The sequence below is a fragment of the Saccostrea cucullata genome, unplaced genomic scaffold, assembly GCF_032062105.1.
Source record: "Saccostrea cucullata isolate Sc308-1 unplaced genomic scaffold, CSIRO_AGI_Scuc_v1 ctg239, whole genome shotgun sequence".
Classification (NCBI taxonomy): Eukaryota; Metazoa; Mollusca; class Bivalvia; order Ostreida; family Ostreidae; genus Saccostrea; species Saccostrea cuccullata.
This window is the reverse complement of record NW_026939884.1, coordinates 42,996-57,088: the sequence shown is the minus strand read 5'-3', so window position 1 is coordinate 57,088 and position 14,093 is coordinate 42,996. Positions and strand designations below refer to the sequence as shown.

Here is a 14,093-nt window from a genome sequence, read left to right as displayed (position 1 = left end):
GTCAATGACCTTGTGACCTTGACGTATCTTCTGAAAATATTTTTTTGAACTTGTTGCCATTGGGCGCATAGTGTTTCACAAACACATCTTGTTTTTTGATGTAATAGAGTTTCTTATTTTATTTGCAGTTTTTTTTTCACTTTTGAAAAGAAGTTTATGTTAACAGCTGATGATCGACTTTCATATTTAAAATATTATATACCCAGTAACATGAACCGTGTTTCGATAGATTTCATTCTGTCCATTCAAATGTTATGAATAAAGGTTATGAGGGCATTTATATATACTCGTATAAAACTTGTTTTCTGGAAGCCAATATAAGAGACTCAGTGAACAATTTATACTTAATGTATAATTATAATTTATACTTCATAGTTATTAACTTTTTATTGAGGTCCGGTCGGGGATTGGACAGGATTCCTTCCACGGACCCGATGCTGGGGTCTGAAAACAAGTCAGATTGGGCGTTTTCGAATTTCGAGGTTGGTGACGTCACGCTCCTCTCTATATCAGTAAAGTGTAAGGAATCCCTTATGTTCAATCTGAAACACACAGAAGAAAAAAAAAATTTTCTAAAAAAAATCTTATTTGATATATTTGACCTGAAACATTTTCGGTAAATTTTCTGATTTGCATCGATTTGAAAACATTGATGTAGCATCGAACTCAAAAAGCATTCAAGAAGACCAATAATTACAGTTGAATTTCTACAGTCGTAAATTTATTCATTGATTCACACGATTCTGAGAAAACAATGCTAAAAAAATTATGATACATTCATATATCCTAAAAATAGTTCACTTTCAAAAATATGTAGGTAGTCTAATCCGTTTACATGATGCTGTGTTTACCTCCATCTTGACTTTGATTTTTCCGAGCAGCATTTACAGCAAAAGAGAACCGCCACCACAATCACCACACCGCCTACCACTCCCGCCACCAGAATACTCAAAGTAACGTAAGGTGGCGCTGCTTGACCACCGGATCCGGAATTAAAACTCTAAAATTAATGTAATCACATAATGGTCCTATACCAGTATACGGTTCGAACATTCTTTACTCGAAAGAAAAAATTATCTATCCATAGAAATTAAAAATAAAGGACAGATTATGATTTTTTAAGCAAATTAACTTTTTTCAAGAATTTTAGAAAAGTTTGCAAACAATTTTCCTCAAAGTTTAATGTAATCACATGCCATATGTTTACCATAAAAACGATTCGAACATTTTAACTTGAAACCAAACTCTTTCCAGATGTCAAAAACTGGATTTATTTTCTTTTTTTGCATTGTACTGACAAAATCATGATAAAATTCGTTTTTTAAAAATAGACAAAGAATGGCTTCCATTTTATCCTCAAATACTAGTATGTTAATCATTTAACCGTTTTAAGAATGTCAAAGTTTGCAAATAATAATCCTTTTTTTTTTTTTTTAAAAAGCATGTTTAACTATTTATAGCAACGGTATACATTGTTAAATGAATATATTTTTAACAACCACTCCTTTTACAAGTACAAACGCATTCAAATGTTTGCTTTTGCTGCGATGTTTGTACATATATTCTTTATCAGACATCTTATTCTATATTAAACTATGTTTCTTTCTGTGGGAATCATACTTGCTAAAACTGAACCTACTGCATCTGAAATTTCTTTTCCCTGTGGCATTTCTGTAACTCCCGTAAAAGAGAATGCCTCTACATCAAACTGTCCAATATTTGTCACAATGCTTCGGTAAATCACGTGAATTTCTCGCCATTGAACCTGAAATGACAGATATATTTATCAATTTTAATCATACACTACGTCTTGAACGTTTTCATCCACAAACATTATTCGTTAAAAAATAATTTCATTTATGAGAATCCCATCCCAAAATTTTGAAAATGTTGAAAATTCAAATTTTGATTAGAGATAGTGCGAAAAAAATGTTTAATGTACATGTATATTAGTACCATGGATGTGGCCCAATCCCTTGTTTCTCACTGAATGCCATTGTTTGTCAATATTCAATGTTTCCACATCTTTGTGTCATTTCGTTGTAAAATGAAAGATATTGGATTTATTGCAGTATCATTTGACGCTATTTACTCATCTCTCCAGACTATGCATGGAAAATAATAATTAGCTTGAAAAACTATTGACTTTATCTTAACACTTTTGCAGTCTTGCAAAATAGAAGTCCTTGAGGCATAATTGCCAGAGTGGGTGGAAGATTCATGTAAAGGGTAAAGCATAATTCATTGCTTCTTAATAATGAGTAATGACTCTATCAAAATAAATAAAAATCAAGCCGCGAGGGCGTGAATTTAATTTTTTCTGATCACATAAAGGTCACTCCAGTGCCCCTTTCCTAATATTGACAGATTCGAAATAAGAGACGCTTTGATAGGGGAGGTAAAATTGTTATTTTCTTATACAGTTAAAACAGAACAGCAGAACTGGTATCATGGCTCACATATCTAAAACCAAGCTTGGGGTGAGAAAATATTTCCTTCTTTGGTAAAGACCAGTTTCAGAAGTAAAAAAAACATGACCCTCTTTGGTTAGGACAAAGCATGGAAATAATAATTATTCTGGTAAGGACAAGTTTCAGGGGCAAGGGCATATTATCTTCAATGGAAAGGACCAGGTTGACGAGAAGGAAACATTTCCTTCACTAATAAGAACCAGGGCTAGGTGTAACTAAACATTACATTTTCCGTTAAGAACCCAGCATAGCAGAGAGAAAACACAACCTTGTCTGGTAAGGGCCAGGACAAAGAGTAAAGAAATATTATATATCTTTTTTCGGTAAGGACACGGATTCAGAATAAGGAAGCATTATATATTCCGGAAAGGATCAGATTACAAAGTAAGGAAAAATTATTTTCTCTGGTAAGGACCAGGCTTAGGAGTAAGTAAGGAAACATTAGCTTCTCTGGTTAGGGTTAGGTATGGAGTAAGGAAACATTAGCTTCTCTGGTTAGGGTTAGGTATGGAGTAAGGAAACATTAGCTTCTCTGGTTAGGGTTAGGTATGGAGTAAAGAAATATAACCTTCTTTGATTAGGGTTAGGTAGGGTGGATGGAGTAAAGAAATATAAGCTTTCTTCTTTGATTACCTCACTGGTTAGGGTTAGGTATAGAGAAAAGAAATATTAGCTTCTATGATTAGATTTAGATATGGAGTAAAAAAATATTAGCTTCTCTGATTAGGGTTAGATATGGAGTAAGAAATGTCAGATTCTCTGGTTAGGGTTAGGTATGGAGTGAAGAAATATTAGCTTAGGTATGGAGTAAAGAAACATTACCTCTCTGGTTAGGGTTAGGTATGGAGTAAGAAAACATTACCTCTCTGGTTAGGGTTAGATATAGAGTAAAGAAATATTAGCTTCTCTGGTTAGGGTTAGGTATGGAGTAAAGAAACATTAGCTTCTCTGGTTAGGGTAAGGTATGGAGTAAGAAAACATTAGCTTCTCTGGTTAGGGTTAGATATGGAGTAAGAAATGTTAGTTTCTCTGGTTAGGATTAGGTATATGGAGTAAAGAAATATTAGCTTCTCTGGTTAGGGCTAGGTATGGAGTAAGAAAACATCACCTCTCTGATTAGGGTTAGATATAGAGTAAAGAAATATTAGCTTCTCTGATTAGGGTTAGATATGGAGCAAAGAAATATTAGCTTCTCTGATTAGGTTTAGATATGGAGTAAGAAAACATTACCTCTCTGGTTAGGGTTAGGTATGGAGAAAGAAATATTAGCTTCTCTGGTTAGGATTAGGTATGGATTAAAGAAACATTAGCTTCTCTGGTTAGGGTTAGGTATGAAGTAAGAAAACATTAGCTCCTCTGGTTAGGGTTAGGTATGGAGTAAGAAAACATTACCTCTCTGGTTAGGGTTAGGTATGGAGAAAGAAATATTAACTTCTCTGGTTAGGGTTAGGTTTGGATTAAAGAAACATTAGCTTCTCTGGTTAGGGTAAGGTATGGAGTAAGAAAACATTAGCTTCTCTGGTTAGGGTTAGATATGGAGTAAGAAATGTTAGTTTCTCTGGTTAGGGTTAGGTATATGGAGTAAAGAAACATTAGCTTCTCTGGTTAGGGCTAGGTATGGAGTAAGAAAACATTACCTCTCTGGTTAGGGTTAGATATAGTGTAAAGAACTATTAGCTTCTCTGCTTAGGGTAAGGTATGGAGTAAAGAAACATTAGCTTCTCTGATTAGGGTAGGAATGGAGTAGAAAAAAACATTACTTCTCTTGTTAGGGTTAGTTATGGAGTAAAAAGACATTACCTTTCTGGTTAGGGTTAGGTATGGAGTAAGAAAACATTACCTCTCTGATTAGGGTTAGGTATGGGGTAAGGAAACATTAGCTTCTCTGGTTAGGGTTAAATATGGAGTAAAGAAACATTTGCTTCTCTGGTTAGGGTTAGGTATGGAGTAAGAAAACATTAGCTTCTCTGGTTAGGGTTAGATATCGAGTAAGAAAACATTACCTTTCTGGTTAGGGTTAGGTATGGAGTAAGAAAACATTACCTCTCTGGTTAGGGTTAGATATGGAGTGAAGAAACATTAGCTTCTCTGATTAGGGTTAGGTATGGAGTTAAGAAACATTAGCTTCTCTGGTTAGGGTTAGATATGGAGTAAAGAAACATTAGCTTCTCTGGTTAGGGTTAGGTATGGAGTAAGAACATTAGCTTCTCTGGTTAGGGTTAGATATGGAGTAAGAAAACATTACCTCTCTGGTTAGGGCTAGGTATGGAGTAAGAAAACATTACCTTTCTGGTTAGGGTTAGGTATGGAGTAAGAAAACATTACCTTTCTGGTTAGGGTTAGATATGGAGTAAGAAAACATTACCTTTCTGGTTAGGGTTAGGTATGGAGTAAGAAAACATTACCTTTCTGGTTAGGGTTAGGTATGGAGTAAGAAAACATTACCTCTCTGGTTAGGGTTAGATATGGAGTAAAGAAACATTAGCTTTTCTGGTTAAGGTTAGGTATGGAGTAAAGAAAAATTAGCTTCTCTGGTTAGGGTTGGGTATGGAGTAAGGAAATATTGCCTTCTCTGCTTAGGGTTAGGTAAGGAGTTAAGAATCATATCTCTCTGGTAAGGAATAGGTATTGAGTATGGAAACATTACATTACTATTCTGGTTAGTGTTAAGTATGGAGTAAAAAAACATTACCTCTCTGGTTAGGGTTGGGTATGGAGTAAAGAAACATTGCCTTCTCTGGTAAAGAGCAGGACAAGGAATAAGGAAATATACTATTGTAAGGATCAGACAAGCATTACAGTAAGGAATCATAATCTACTCCGTTAAGCATCATACTAAGGAGTAAGGAAAAAATACCTTCTCTGGTTAGGACCAGTACAGAAACTTTATCTTCTCTGGAAAGGACAAGGCGAAGGAGTACGGAAACATTACCTCCTCTGGTTAGGACAAGGCGAAGGAATGAGGGAGCATTACCTTCTATGCTAAGGATCACATCGGCTTCAGAGTAAATTACTTATTTCGATGGTTATCTTCAGAAAAAAAAATAAACATTGCTTTCTCTGGTAAAGAACAGATTTAGGGGTAAAAAGCCTATGTAAATGACCAAGTGCATGATCTGTTTGAATGACCAATGTGAATAATTTGGTAAATTACGTATGTGAATGACCAGTTGAATGGCCTATTTTAATTACTAGGGTTTAAACTAAGGACGTTACTTTCTATGTACTCTGTGATGGATTGAAAGACCAGCCCTTGGAATAAGACCTTTAGGCTTTACTGTCTTTAAGCGATGCAAACGGAAGGACAAGACTTCATAGTACGTGAATGAAATACGAGGGTTCTTTCCTTGCCAGAGTGGGTGGATATATCAATGCTTTGATTCCCCATTGAGGCTTATTCTACTCCCAGGGGTCATTCTTGTTTTATTAGAATCAGCGCTCTGTTAGGAATTTAAACAACTTCTGAAAAGGTAAAAAAAAAAAATGGTGCCTTAGCAAATTGTCAAGTGAATTAGTATTAAACCAATCTAAACGTGTCGAATTTTTGCATTATTCGTTTCTGTAATTCTAGATTTTTGTTTAATAAATCCTTTCATCGTCATATAAAGTGTGTCCAAAAATTGCTTTTTATCATGCACATGAATTTACTGATATGTTGACCACTTCCTAAAAACTTTACAAACGCATCGGTATTAAAAATGTGATCACAACATTTATATGACGCTGTGATTTCTAGTAAATCTGGGTGCTGAATGAATGCAACACTGTCGTAATTACTCCACTGTTAATCGAATTATCATTTCACCATCAGCAATTAGCCTGCGTAGTATTATATATCGAAACAACAACTGAGCACAGCATCCGTTTGCCGGCTTTGCGAAGGATAAGTAAAGGAAATATACAGGCAATCGTCCCCACGCAGGTGATTTGACCTTATAAAAGAACCGGGATTTCTTTCTGCTTTCACCAATAAAGATGTTATTGAACGCCGTGACTGAGAATGCCAAAGTTATTAGCAGATGGTTATTTTGTAGGTGGGTCGTTTTGTATTGAGAAAGAAATTGAGACATACATGTATGACTTAGAAACCTTGAGCCTCCCACGCTGTCATGACGTCACAGTCGGTGTGGGAGGATATCAGAATCAGATTGCCTGCAGTCATGTTGTATTGATTATTAGTTTTCTTCAGATGTTTTCTACAGCCTGTCGCCAGAACCAATTTTGGTCACCTAATGAGATAGGTTTCCTACCTTGCTAACAAATAACAAGCAAAACACTGAAGGACAAACAGAAATATCAAATGGCGCTTGGTACAAAAACTATCAAGTTTGTTTGTTTGTCGATTTTTAAAAATCATATTCCATCCTCGTCCCCAACCCGATCATCTGGTCATACCGCATAAAAAAGGTTCTTTGAATGAAATACATACAGTATTTAATAAAGCTCAGAAGTCCGTTGTTACAATACTTTGGAGAAGAAGAAACAGTTACACAGACCTCTAAAACCAGCCGAGGTGGAGACAGGTGCCATGGGGGAGTAAGCATCCCCTGTCGAACAACAGTCACACTCGGAGTTTGCTCCTTATATTGTTGTCATAATCGGACAAATAGAAAAATTCGTAGACAATTCAGTGTGAAATTAATGGCTTGACAATTTGTATGAAAAACGTCAGTCAGTATTCGAATTAATAATAGATTGTATTTGCTGACACGGTTATATTATCGACCATAGAATAAAAATGATTTCAAAAAGATATCCTTGATACCATTGTTTCATCAACTTATTTGTCATTAGTTTCCTTTGTTCTCGAAATTACTGGTTTAACAGTGTAGAGCATGCTCTTGTGTATCAAATATGTTTCGTAAGTGATTTAGGTATACATGTATTTGCTACATACCGGGTAAATAAGGAAAGTTGACGATAGAAAATTTGACGTCATAACGTCTATCGTACTTGTTGTCAATAATTATTTACAGGTTTTTTATTAACTTTTTCTTGTAAAAAATCTAAATATGAATAAGAAGTGTCAGATTCTAATACTACCAAATTCAAGATACGAAACCCCAAAGTTAGTTTCATAAGTATTATGTTTATCAACAAAATCTATTGTTAACGCTTTATTACAGAAAACTTAAATTAACATTCCATAGTTAACAACCGTTAAATATAGTTTTACGGAATCGTTAACTATACTTAGTTTCATAAGTATTACTGTAAATATGCAGATATAATTGTGGTGGAATCGGGTAAACCGTAAACTTCAAACTTACAAAAATAATACGATTCTCTGTGTTTCCCACGTGTTAAATGCATATCATTCCTCAGAAGCTATGGAATCAATAAATATACAGTGTACTTATTACTGCTGACGTAGGTTTTTCTTCTCAGACAATGCAGGTAGAAAACATATACTTTGTCAAGACTAATTTAAACCATGTAACACAAAATTTTTTAAGCATCCATACGCTTAAAAAACAAGACAAAGCTTTTTTATATAGAACTAGTCCACAGAAGTTGAGTGAAGGTTGCCAAGAAAAAAAGACTAGAGATTACAGATTTTATATAATGTTTAGATGAAAATCAGAACGTATGTAAAAGGTATAAAGAAAAAGAACCGTGATTCATAATTTGAACAACATAAATATGTGAATTGGTCAATTACATACAATAAGAACTCCTTGGAACTCCAGCGGTGGGGTTCAGGTGCCTACGACGAGTAAGCATCCCTTATTGAACGGTCACACCCGCCGTGTGCCCTAAGTATTGAACACGTAGAAGGAATTTTCTGTAGTCAATTCAGTATAAAAATAAAGGCCTAACTTTTGGTATGATATAAGTCAGCAAAAAGATGAACCGATGAAGGGTTAGGTCATGATAACGACCAAAAACTATACGAAGTGCTAACTTTAAACGAGTTGAAATCCCTGCACGGTGTAACAACAACTTATCTGTGAGTAGCCTGCCTCGCTTTGAAAAGTTGTCGTACTCAGAGTAAGCTCTTGTGTAGAAAACTTCTTAGCATTTGTTCAAGTAGGAGAATAGAATACAATGTATTTGGGTTAGTATAATACAGTATTAATTCAGCCTTCATTTTCTCCCTTACAAAGATAATAACCGCTCTACTAATAAATTAATATATATTTCCTAACCAAGGGTCAAGACCTATCGAAAGGAATTGACAAACACTATATACGGTTGGGCTGGACTCTTTTAGTGATTTTGATGAAATTCCACATTTTTCCTTTCCAGTGTGACTATGTCACAGAGAAAAAAATATCTTGACTTATCCACGACCTTGGTCATTATCTAGTTCCCAGTTCCATCCAATAACACTCACATTAGAAAAAGACAGGTCTAAATACTATAATCACGAAAACCACTGAAAACTTGTGGAAACCGCACCCGTCATGCAGCTACAAAACTCGAAATATATACTAGCTTCTACAGGCGTGAAAGCTGATGTTTATATTACTACTCGAGAAACGTACTTTCTTTCATCAAATTAATTGCAACCTGACATTTGTTTTTTTTATAGACATAGTGATGACAATACAAAGATACGTGCCACTTATTGTTCCACGGAGACCGTACGCCATTTGATTGCCCCTTTTACGTGCATGTTACTTTAGTACTTTCTCGTCACTCAATACCAGTGTACTTTCAATGTGACGCAGAGCCATATTCATTTCGTAGGAGGCTGTGGACTATTTTATAATACTCAGAAGGAGACTTGTATAACATTAGACCACAAGAAATTAACAAAGAATTAAGATAATACCACTAAAAATTAACACAGAATTAAGATAAGACCACAAGAAATTAACACAATTAACTTAGGTTCACATGAAATTAACACGGAACTAACATAAGACTACCAGAAATTAACAAAGAATTAACAAAAGACCACAGGAAATTAACACATAATTAACTAAAGACCACAAGTTAGTAACACATAGAATTAACTAAAGGCCACAAGTTGATAACAAAGAATCATTATATTATTGCTTAATTAACATTCCATAGATTTGTCAAATCATGAACGTGCAGAGAAGATACCTCAGCTAATACAATTATCACGGTTCTTTATGAACTAGACCTCAAACAATCATAACTTATAACGTTTTATTTCCATGAATATGTGACTTTCGAGGAAGAACTTCAAGCACCCTAGAAATATTCATCCTTTAATTTTTTTTAATGAGATATAGTGCCCAAGTCATGATTAAGGTAGCTTTAGTACTTTTATGACAAACCTCAGACTGTCTGCAATGACATGACGTCGGACCAGCCTTGGCACTGAGTTATTTCCCCTCGCTTCCGTCCGTAGTCATCCAATGGTATTCACCAAAAACACGAGAAAATGTTCTTCCATTGATGAAAATTATTCCAAATCAAAAAGAGGCTTTTTCGTCATCCGTTTTTCAATGTGTTGCTCTGTGGCAGTTCTATGACGGATCGATATTGACTGCGATTCCGTCTGTTTTTTCTGACGACACCCTGAACTGATTGGCTGCTGTGACAGAATATCCTGAAATACGAAAAAAATCATACATATGTCAACTCATAAACTAAATATGTCGTGTGGGAGATTTTCACTTTCACAGGATTCTATTATTTTTCAGTATCGATTTGTAAATTACGATAAGGCCGCTCAGTGGATGAAAATCGATCATTTTTTAATTGTTTTCCGTACTCCTACACCTAATTCCTAGAACATGCTAATACACATTTATGTCACATGATGTGACACTTTATCCGAAAGCTTTAATCAATTTTACATTTTCGTGTCATTCCCTTTTCAGACCTGCACGAGTTAAAGCATGATAAATATTGGAATTCCGACAATTAATGTGGTGATATTTTATATTGCTACATCTGACTTCAAATGTCCCGAAAATGGTCCAATAGCCATAAAAATATATTCTTATGGGGATAAATACAACGTTAATTTCAATGATATATCATCGTTATCTTGGTCTACAAATGAACGACAATGTTGATTGCAAGAGACATCGATGATTAGCGGAGTTCTGCACACTGCCTCGTTTGTCTGTAACCCACATCTTGAGCGACTCGGCTAGTACGGTCTCTATCGATCCAGTCTTGCCACTGTGTCTAAACTTTAATTATTGTTTGAATATTTGCTGCTCAAAATCTTACCAGCTTAATGGAAGGCTTTCCCGAGCTCCGATTCGAGACTATCTATATTTTATGATGAAATCAATATCATTAGATTTGCTTCACACACAGTTCTCTGTCTTGAAAACGAGGGAGAGATTCGGGATAAGATAATTAAACATTTTCTTCTATTCTCTAGATTTCACATCGTGTCTGTGTTCTTCTGTGAAAGTCCGCACTAAATCTTGCGATACAAAGGGTATAATTAAGAAGCGCGGAAAATGAGAAAAGTAACTGAGGGACAGCGGAAGCTGGGAATGTTTCACGGATTTTCCAGTGCACGTATCGATTGCTGAAGCTGTCAAAAATAACGGAACGACTCTAATTTCCATTTATATAATGAGTATAGTTTAATAATTAATTAATGAATTTCAGGTTGCTTTTTTTTTACTTTCCTTAAAAGTTTATCAAAGGTTTACATCTACAATATCTCCAATAATAATTAATTATATATCTTAACATAGGTATTTAATATTTTGATGATTTCTCTGTTTATGCATACATTACTTTAATATTCAATGCTGCATAAACAACTGCATCATTACTATATATGGATACAGATCAATAGGATGATATAATGCATACAATCCCAACGTGCATCTTTTAAACGGATACAAACAACTCGTATTCAAACTCAAAATAAAGCTCCTTGTAAAAACAATTCGTATCCAAATTCAGAATGCTTCTGAAAAAAAAAATTGTATCCAAACTCAGAATAAAGAAACTTAAATCCAAATTCAGAGTAAAGCATCTGATATAAACAATTCGCATCGAAACTCTGAGTAAAGAAACTTGTACCCATACATAGAATAAGGCTTCTGATATACACAATTCGTATCCAAAATAAGAATAGAGTTCCTGATGCAAACAACTCATATCCAAACTCAGAAAAAAATGTTTACAACTGAATCATTATTATATATTGGATACAGGTCAATTGGATATATATTTTATTACATACATTTGTACAATCTCAACGAAACAAATCGTATTCAAACTTAGAATAAAGCAACTCGTATGTTAACTCTGAAGCTTCTAAAAACAATTCTTCGGATATAAACAATCCGTATCTAGACTTAGAGTAAAGAAACTCGTATCCAAACTTAGATAAACCATCTCATACAATGAAGTATATGGAGATAACAAACAGTATTCAAGCTCAAAAGTCCATTAAACAATACTAGAGCAGAGCAAACATGGACCTCCAAAACGTCAGAGGTGGGATCAGGTGCCATGGAGGAGTGGGCATCTCCTGCCGACCGTTCACACCCGCCCTGTGCTCCTTGTCATAATAATGAAATAATGGAAAAATCCTTCGACAATTCAGTGTGTAAATAATGGCCTAACTATTAGTATGAAAAACGTCAGTTAAATTAAACAATAAAATGCTTTCTTTGTTTGTTATTACTGGAATTAACGGAAGCAGCTGTTGCAGAAAAAATACATAACCCGCGTAAATAATCATTTAAAGTAGAATTAAAAAAGATTAATTATTGTATTAATGATGCTAACGTCTTTATACGTTTCATTGATGGAACAGCCACTGATCAAGAAATCTGTACAGGCGACATGCCTAATGTAGTTCATGCTAACGTCTTTATACGTTTCATTGATGGAACAGCCACTGATCAAGAAATCTGTACAGGCGACATGCCTAATGTAGTTCATGCAGTGATTAACGCAATGGGTTTTTTTAAAAAATAAAGGAGAAAATATTCAGTGGATGTAAATATTTAATGATAAATTGTATTTGCTGACAAGGTCAATTGTATCGACCATAGAACTTATGAAATAATGACTAAAAACAAGACTACTGAAAATCTTCTTTCTGCAATTTGTCTGTCAATACTAGTAATTTACCTCGTTTGAGACTTGTATTCAAACTCAAAACAAATTGTATCCCCTCATGTTGCTACTGATCTACTGAAACACTACCATTATATGTAGAAGATATCTTTAACTGCTTTTAAAACGAATACTGTCAAACTTCATATTGAAATAGATTAAAAAATTGATCGTATGTTGTATCATGTCCAATTGGAGAATTTTTTTCATTAATGTAGAGACGTCACCATATACCAGTGAAGTGTCTCAAATCTGGAGCTCTACTCGGCACTCAGGACCATTGAGCAGTGAGGGATCTTTATCTTGTCAATGTCTGCCATGACACAGTACCTTGGTTTTTAAGGTCCCATCCGAAGGACACGAAACTTCTCTTCAAGTGCAAAGTGCATGGCGAAGGAACAGTTCCCACCCATTTTTTATCGTCAGTCATGGCAGAGATTCAACTAAAATGCAAAAGTAAGTCATAGAGACCCTGACTAGATCAACATATTCTGAGGTCGATCAACAAAAATGAAAGAAAACGTGAGCAAGCTCACATACCCCACGCTCCCCCAAAAGTCAAAGTACCGAAATGCCTGGAAAAAATAAAAGAATCGGAATTTTCTGGTAATATGTACATCTACACATTGTGCCCTAAATATCTGCCAAGTTTGACAAAATTATGTGCAGCAGTTTATGAGTAGTTGCGCTGACAAACTATTCATCTCTATATTCAAGATATGGCCAAAAATCTAAGTAGAAAAGTGCCGAAATTCCTGGAAAAATAAAGGAATCGGAATTTTATGGTAATATGCACATCTACAAATTGTGTCCTAAATATCTGCAAAGTTTGACGAGATAGTGTGCAGCGGTTTATGAGGAGTTGCGCTGACAAACTGTTCATCTCTATATTCAAGATAATTATGGTCAAAAATCTAAGTTGAAAATTGCGGAAATTTCCTGGTAATATGCACATCTACACATTGTGTCCTAAATATCTGCAAAGTTTGACAAAATTGTGTGCAGCGGTTTATGAGTTGTGCTGACAAAAAAAAAACCAGGACTGGCGGACTGACTGACTGACACACTGACTGATCGACGGGTCAAAAACATTATACCTCACGCAACTTGTTGCGTGGGGTATAAAAATTGGTCTTGTCTCAGAAGAGGTAATTCTCAGGTAAATGGATAAACCGTTTGTCAGGTGTCCATTCAATAAAGAAGATTATCACAGGTTTTGTGTAATTATTATTTTCCATATATAACAACTTAGCACCACATAATGATACTAAAAGATGTAACATGTAGGTTTGAGTTTTATCCAAAAAATTTAAAACACAGGTTTTAAAATAATATACTAGAATCATGGAAATAAAATGGTACAGTCCATCTTGGATTAAAAAAAATGAATTCTGACAATGTTTCTGATGATTATGCAGAATTTTCCAAAACTTAAAAATTAAGATTCCTGTTAAAATACACTTCACTTAAAACTTTCAGCATAAAATTTGTAAACACAAACAACTTGAAATTAGATATCCTTGGTCCTAAAATTTCTCTAGACTGGAGTACATGTATAAGCACAGTACACAAGTGTATGTTTCATATCCATTTATCAAC

General features: G+C 34.7%; 1 protein-coding gene across 1 annotated transcript in view; it reads right to left on the bottom strand.

The window, feature by feature from the left end:
- LOC134254192 (DNA excision repair protein ERCC-6-like 2) overlaps positions 1 to 14,093 on the bottom strand; it is a 33,383-nt gene that overhangs the window by 9,159 nt on the left and 10,131 nt on the right. The window contains 4 exon segments of the mRNA XM_062736739.1: positions 384 to 542; positions 852 to 1,000; positions 1,640 to 1,765; positions 9,938 to 9,999. Coding sequence (XP_062592723.1) covers positions 384 to 542; positions 852 to 1,000; positions 1,640 to 1,765; positions 9,938 to 9,999 — 496 coding nt within the window.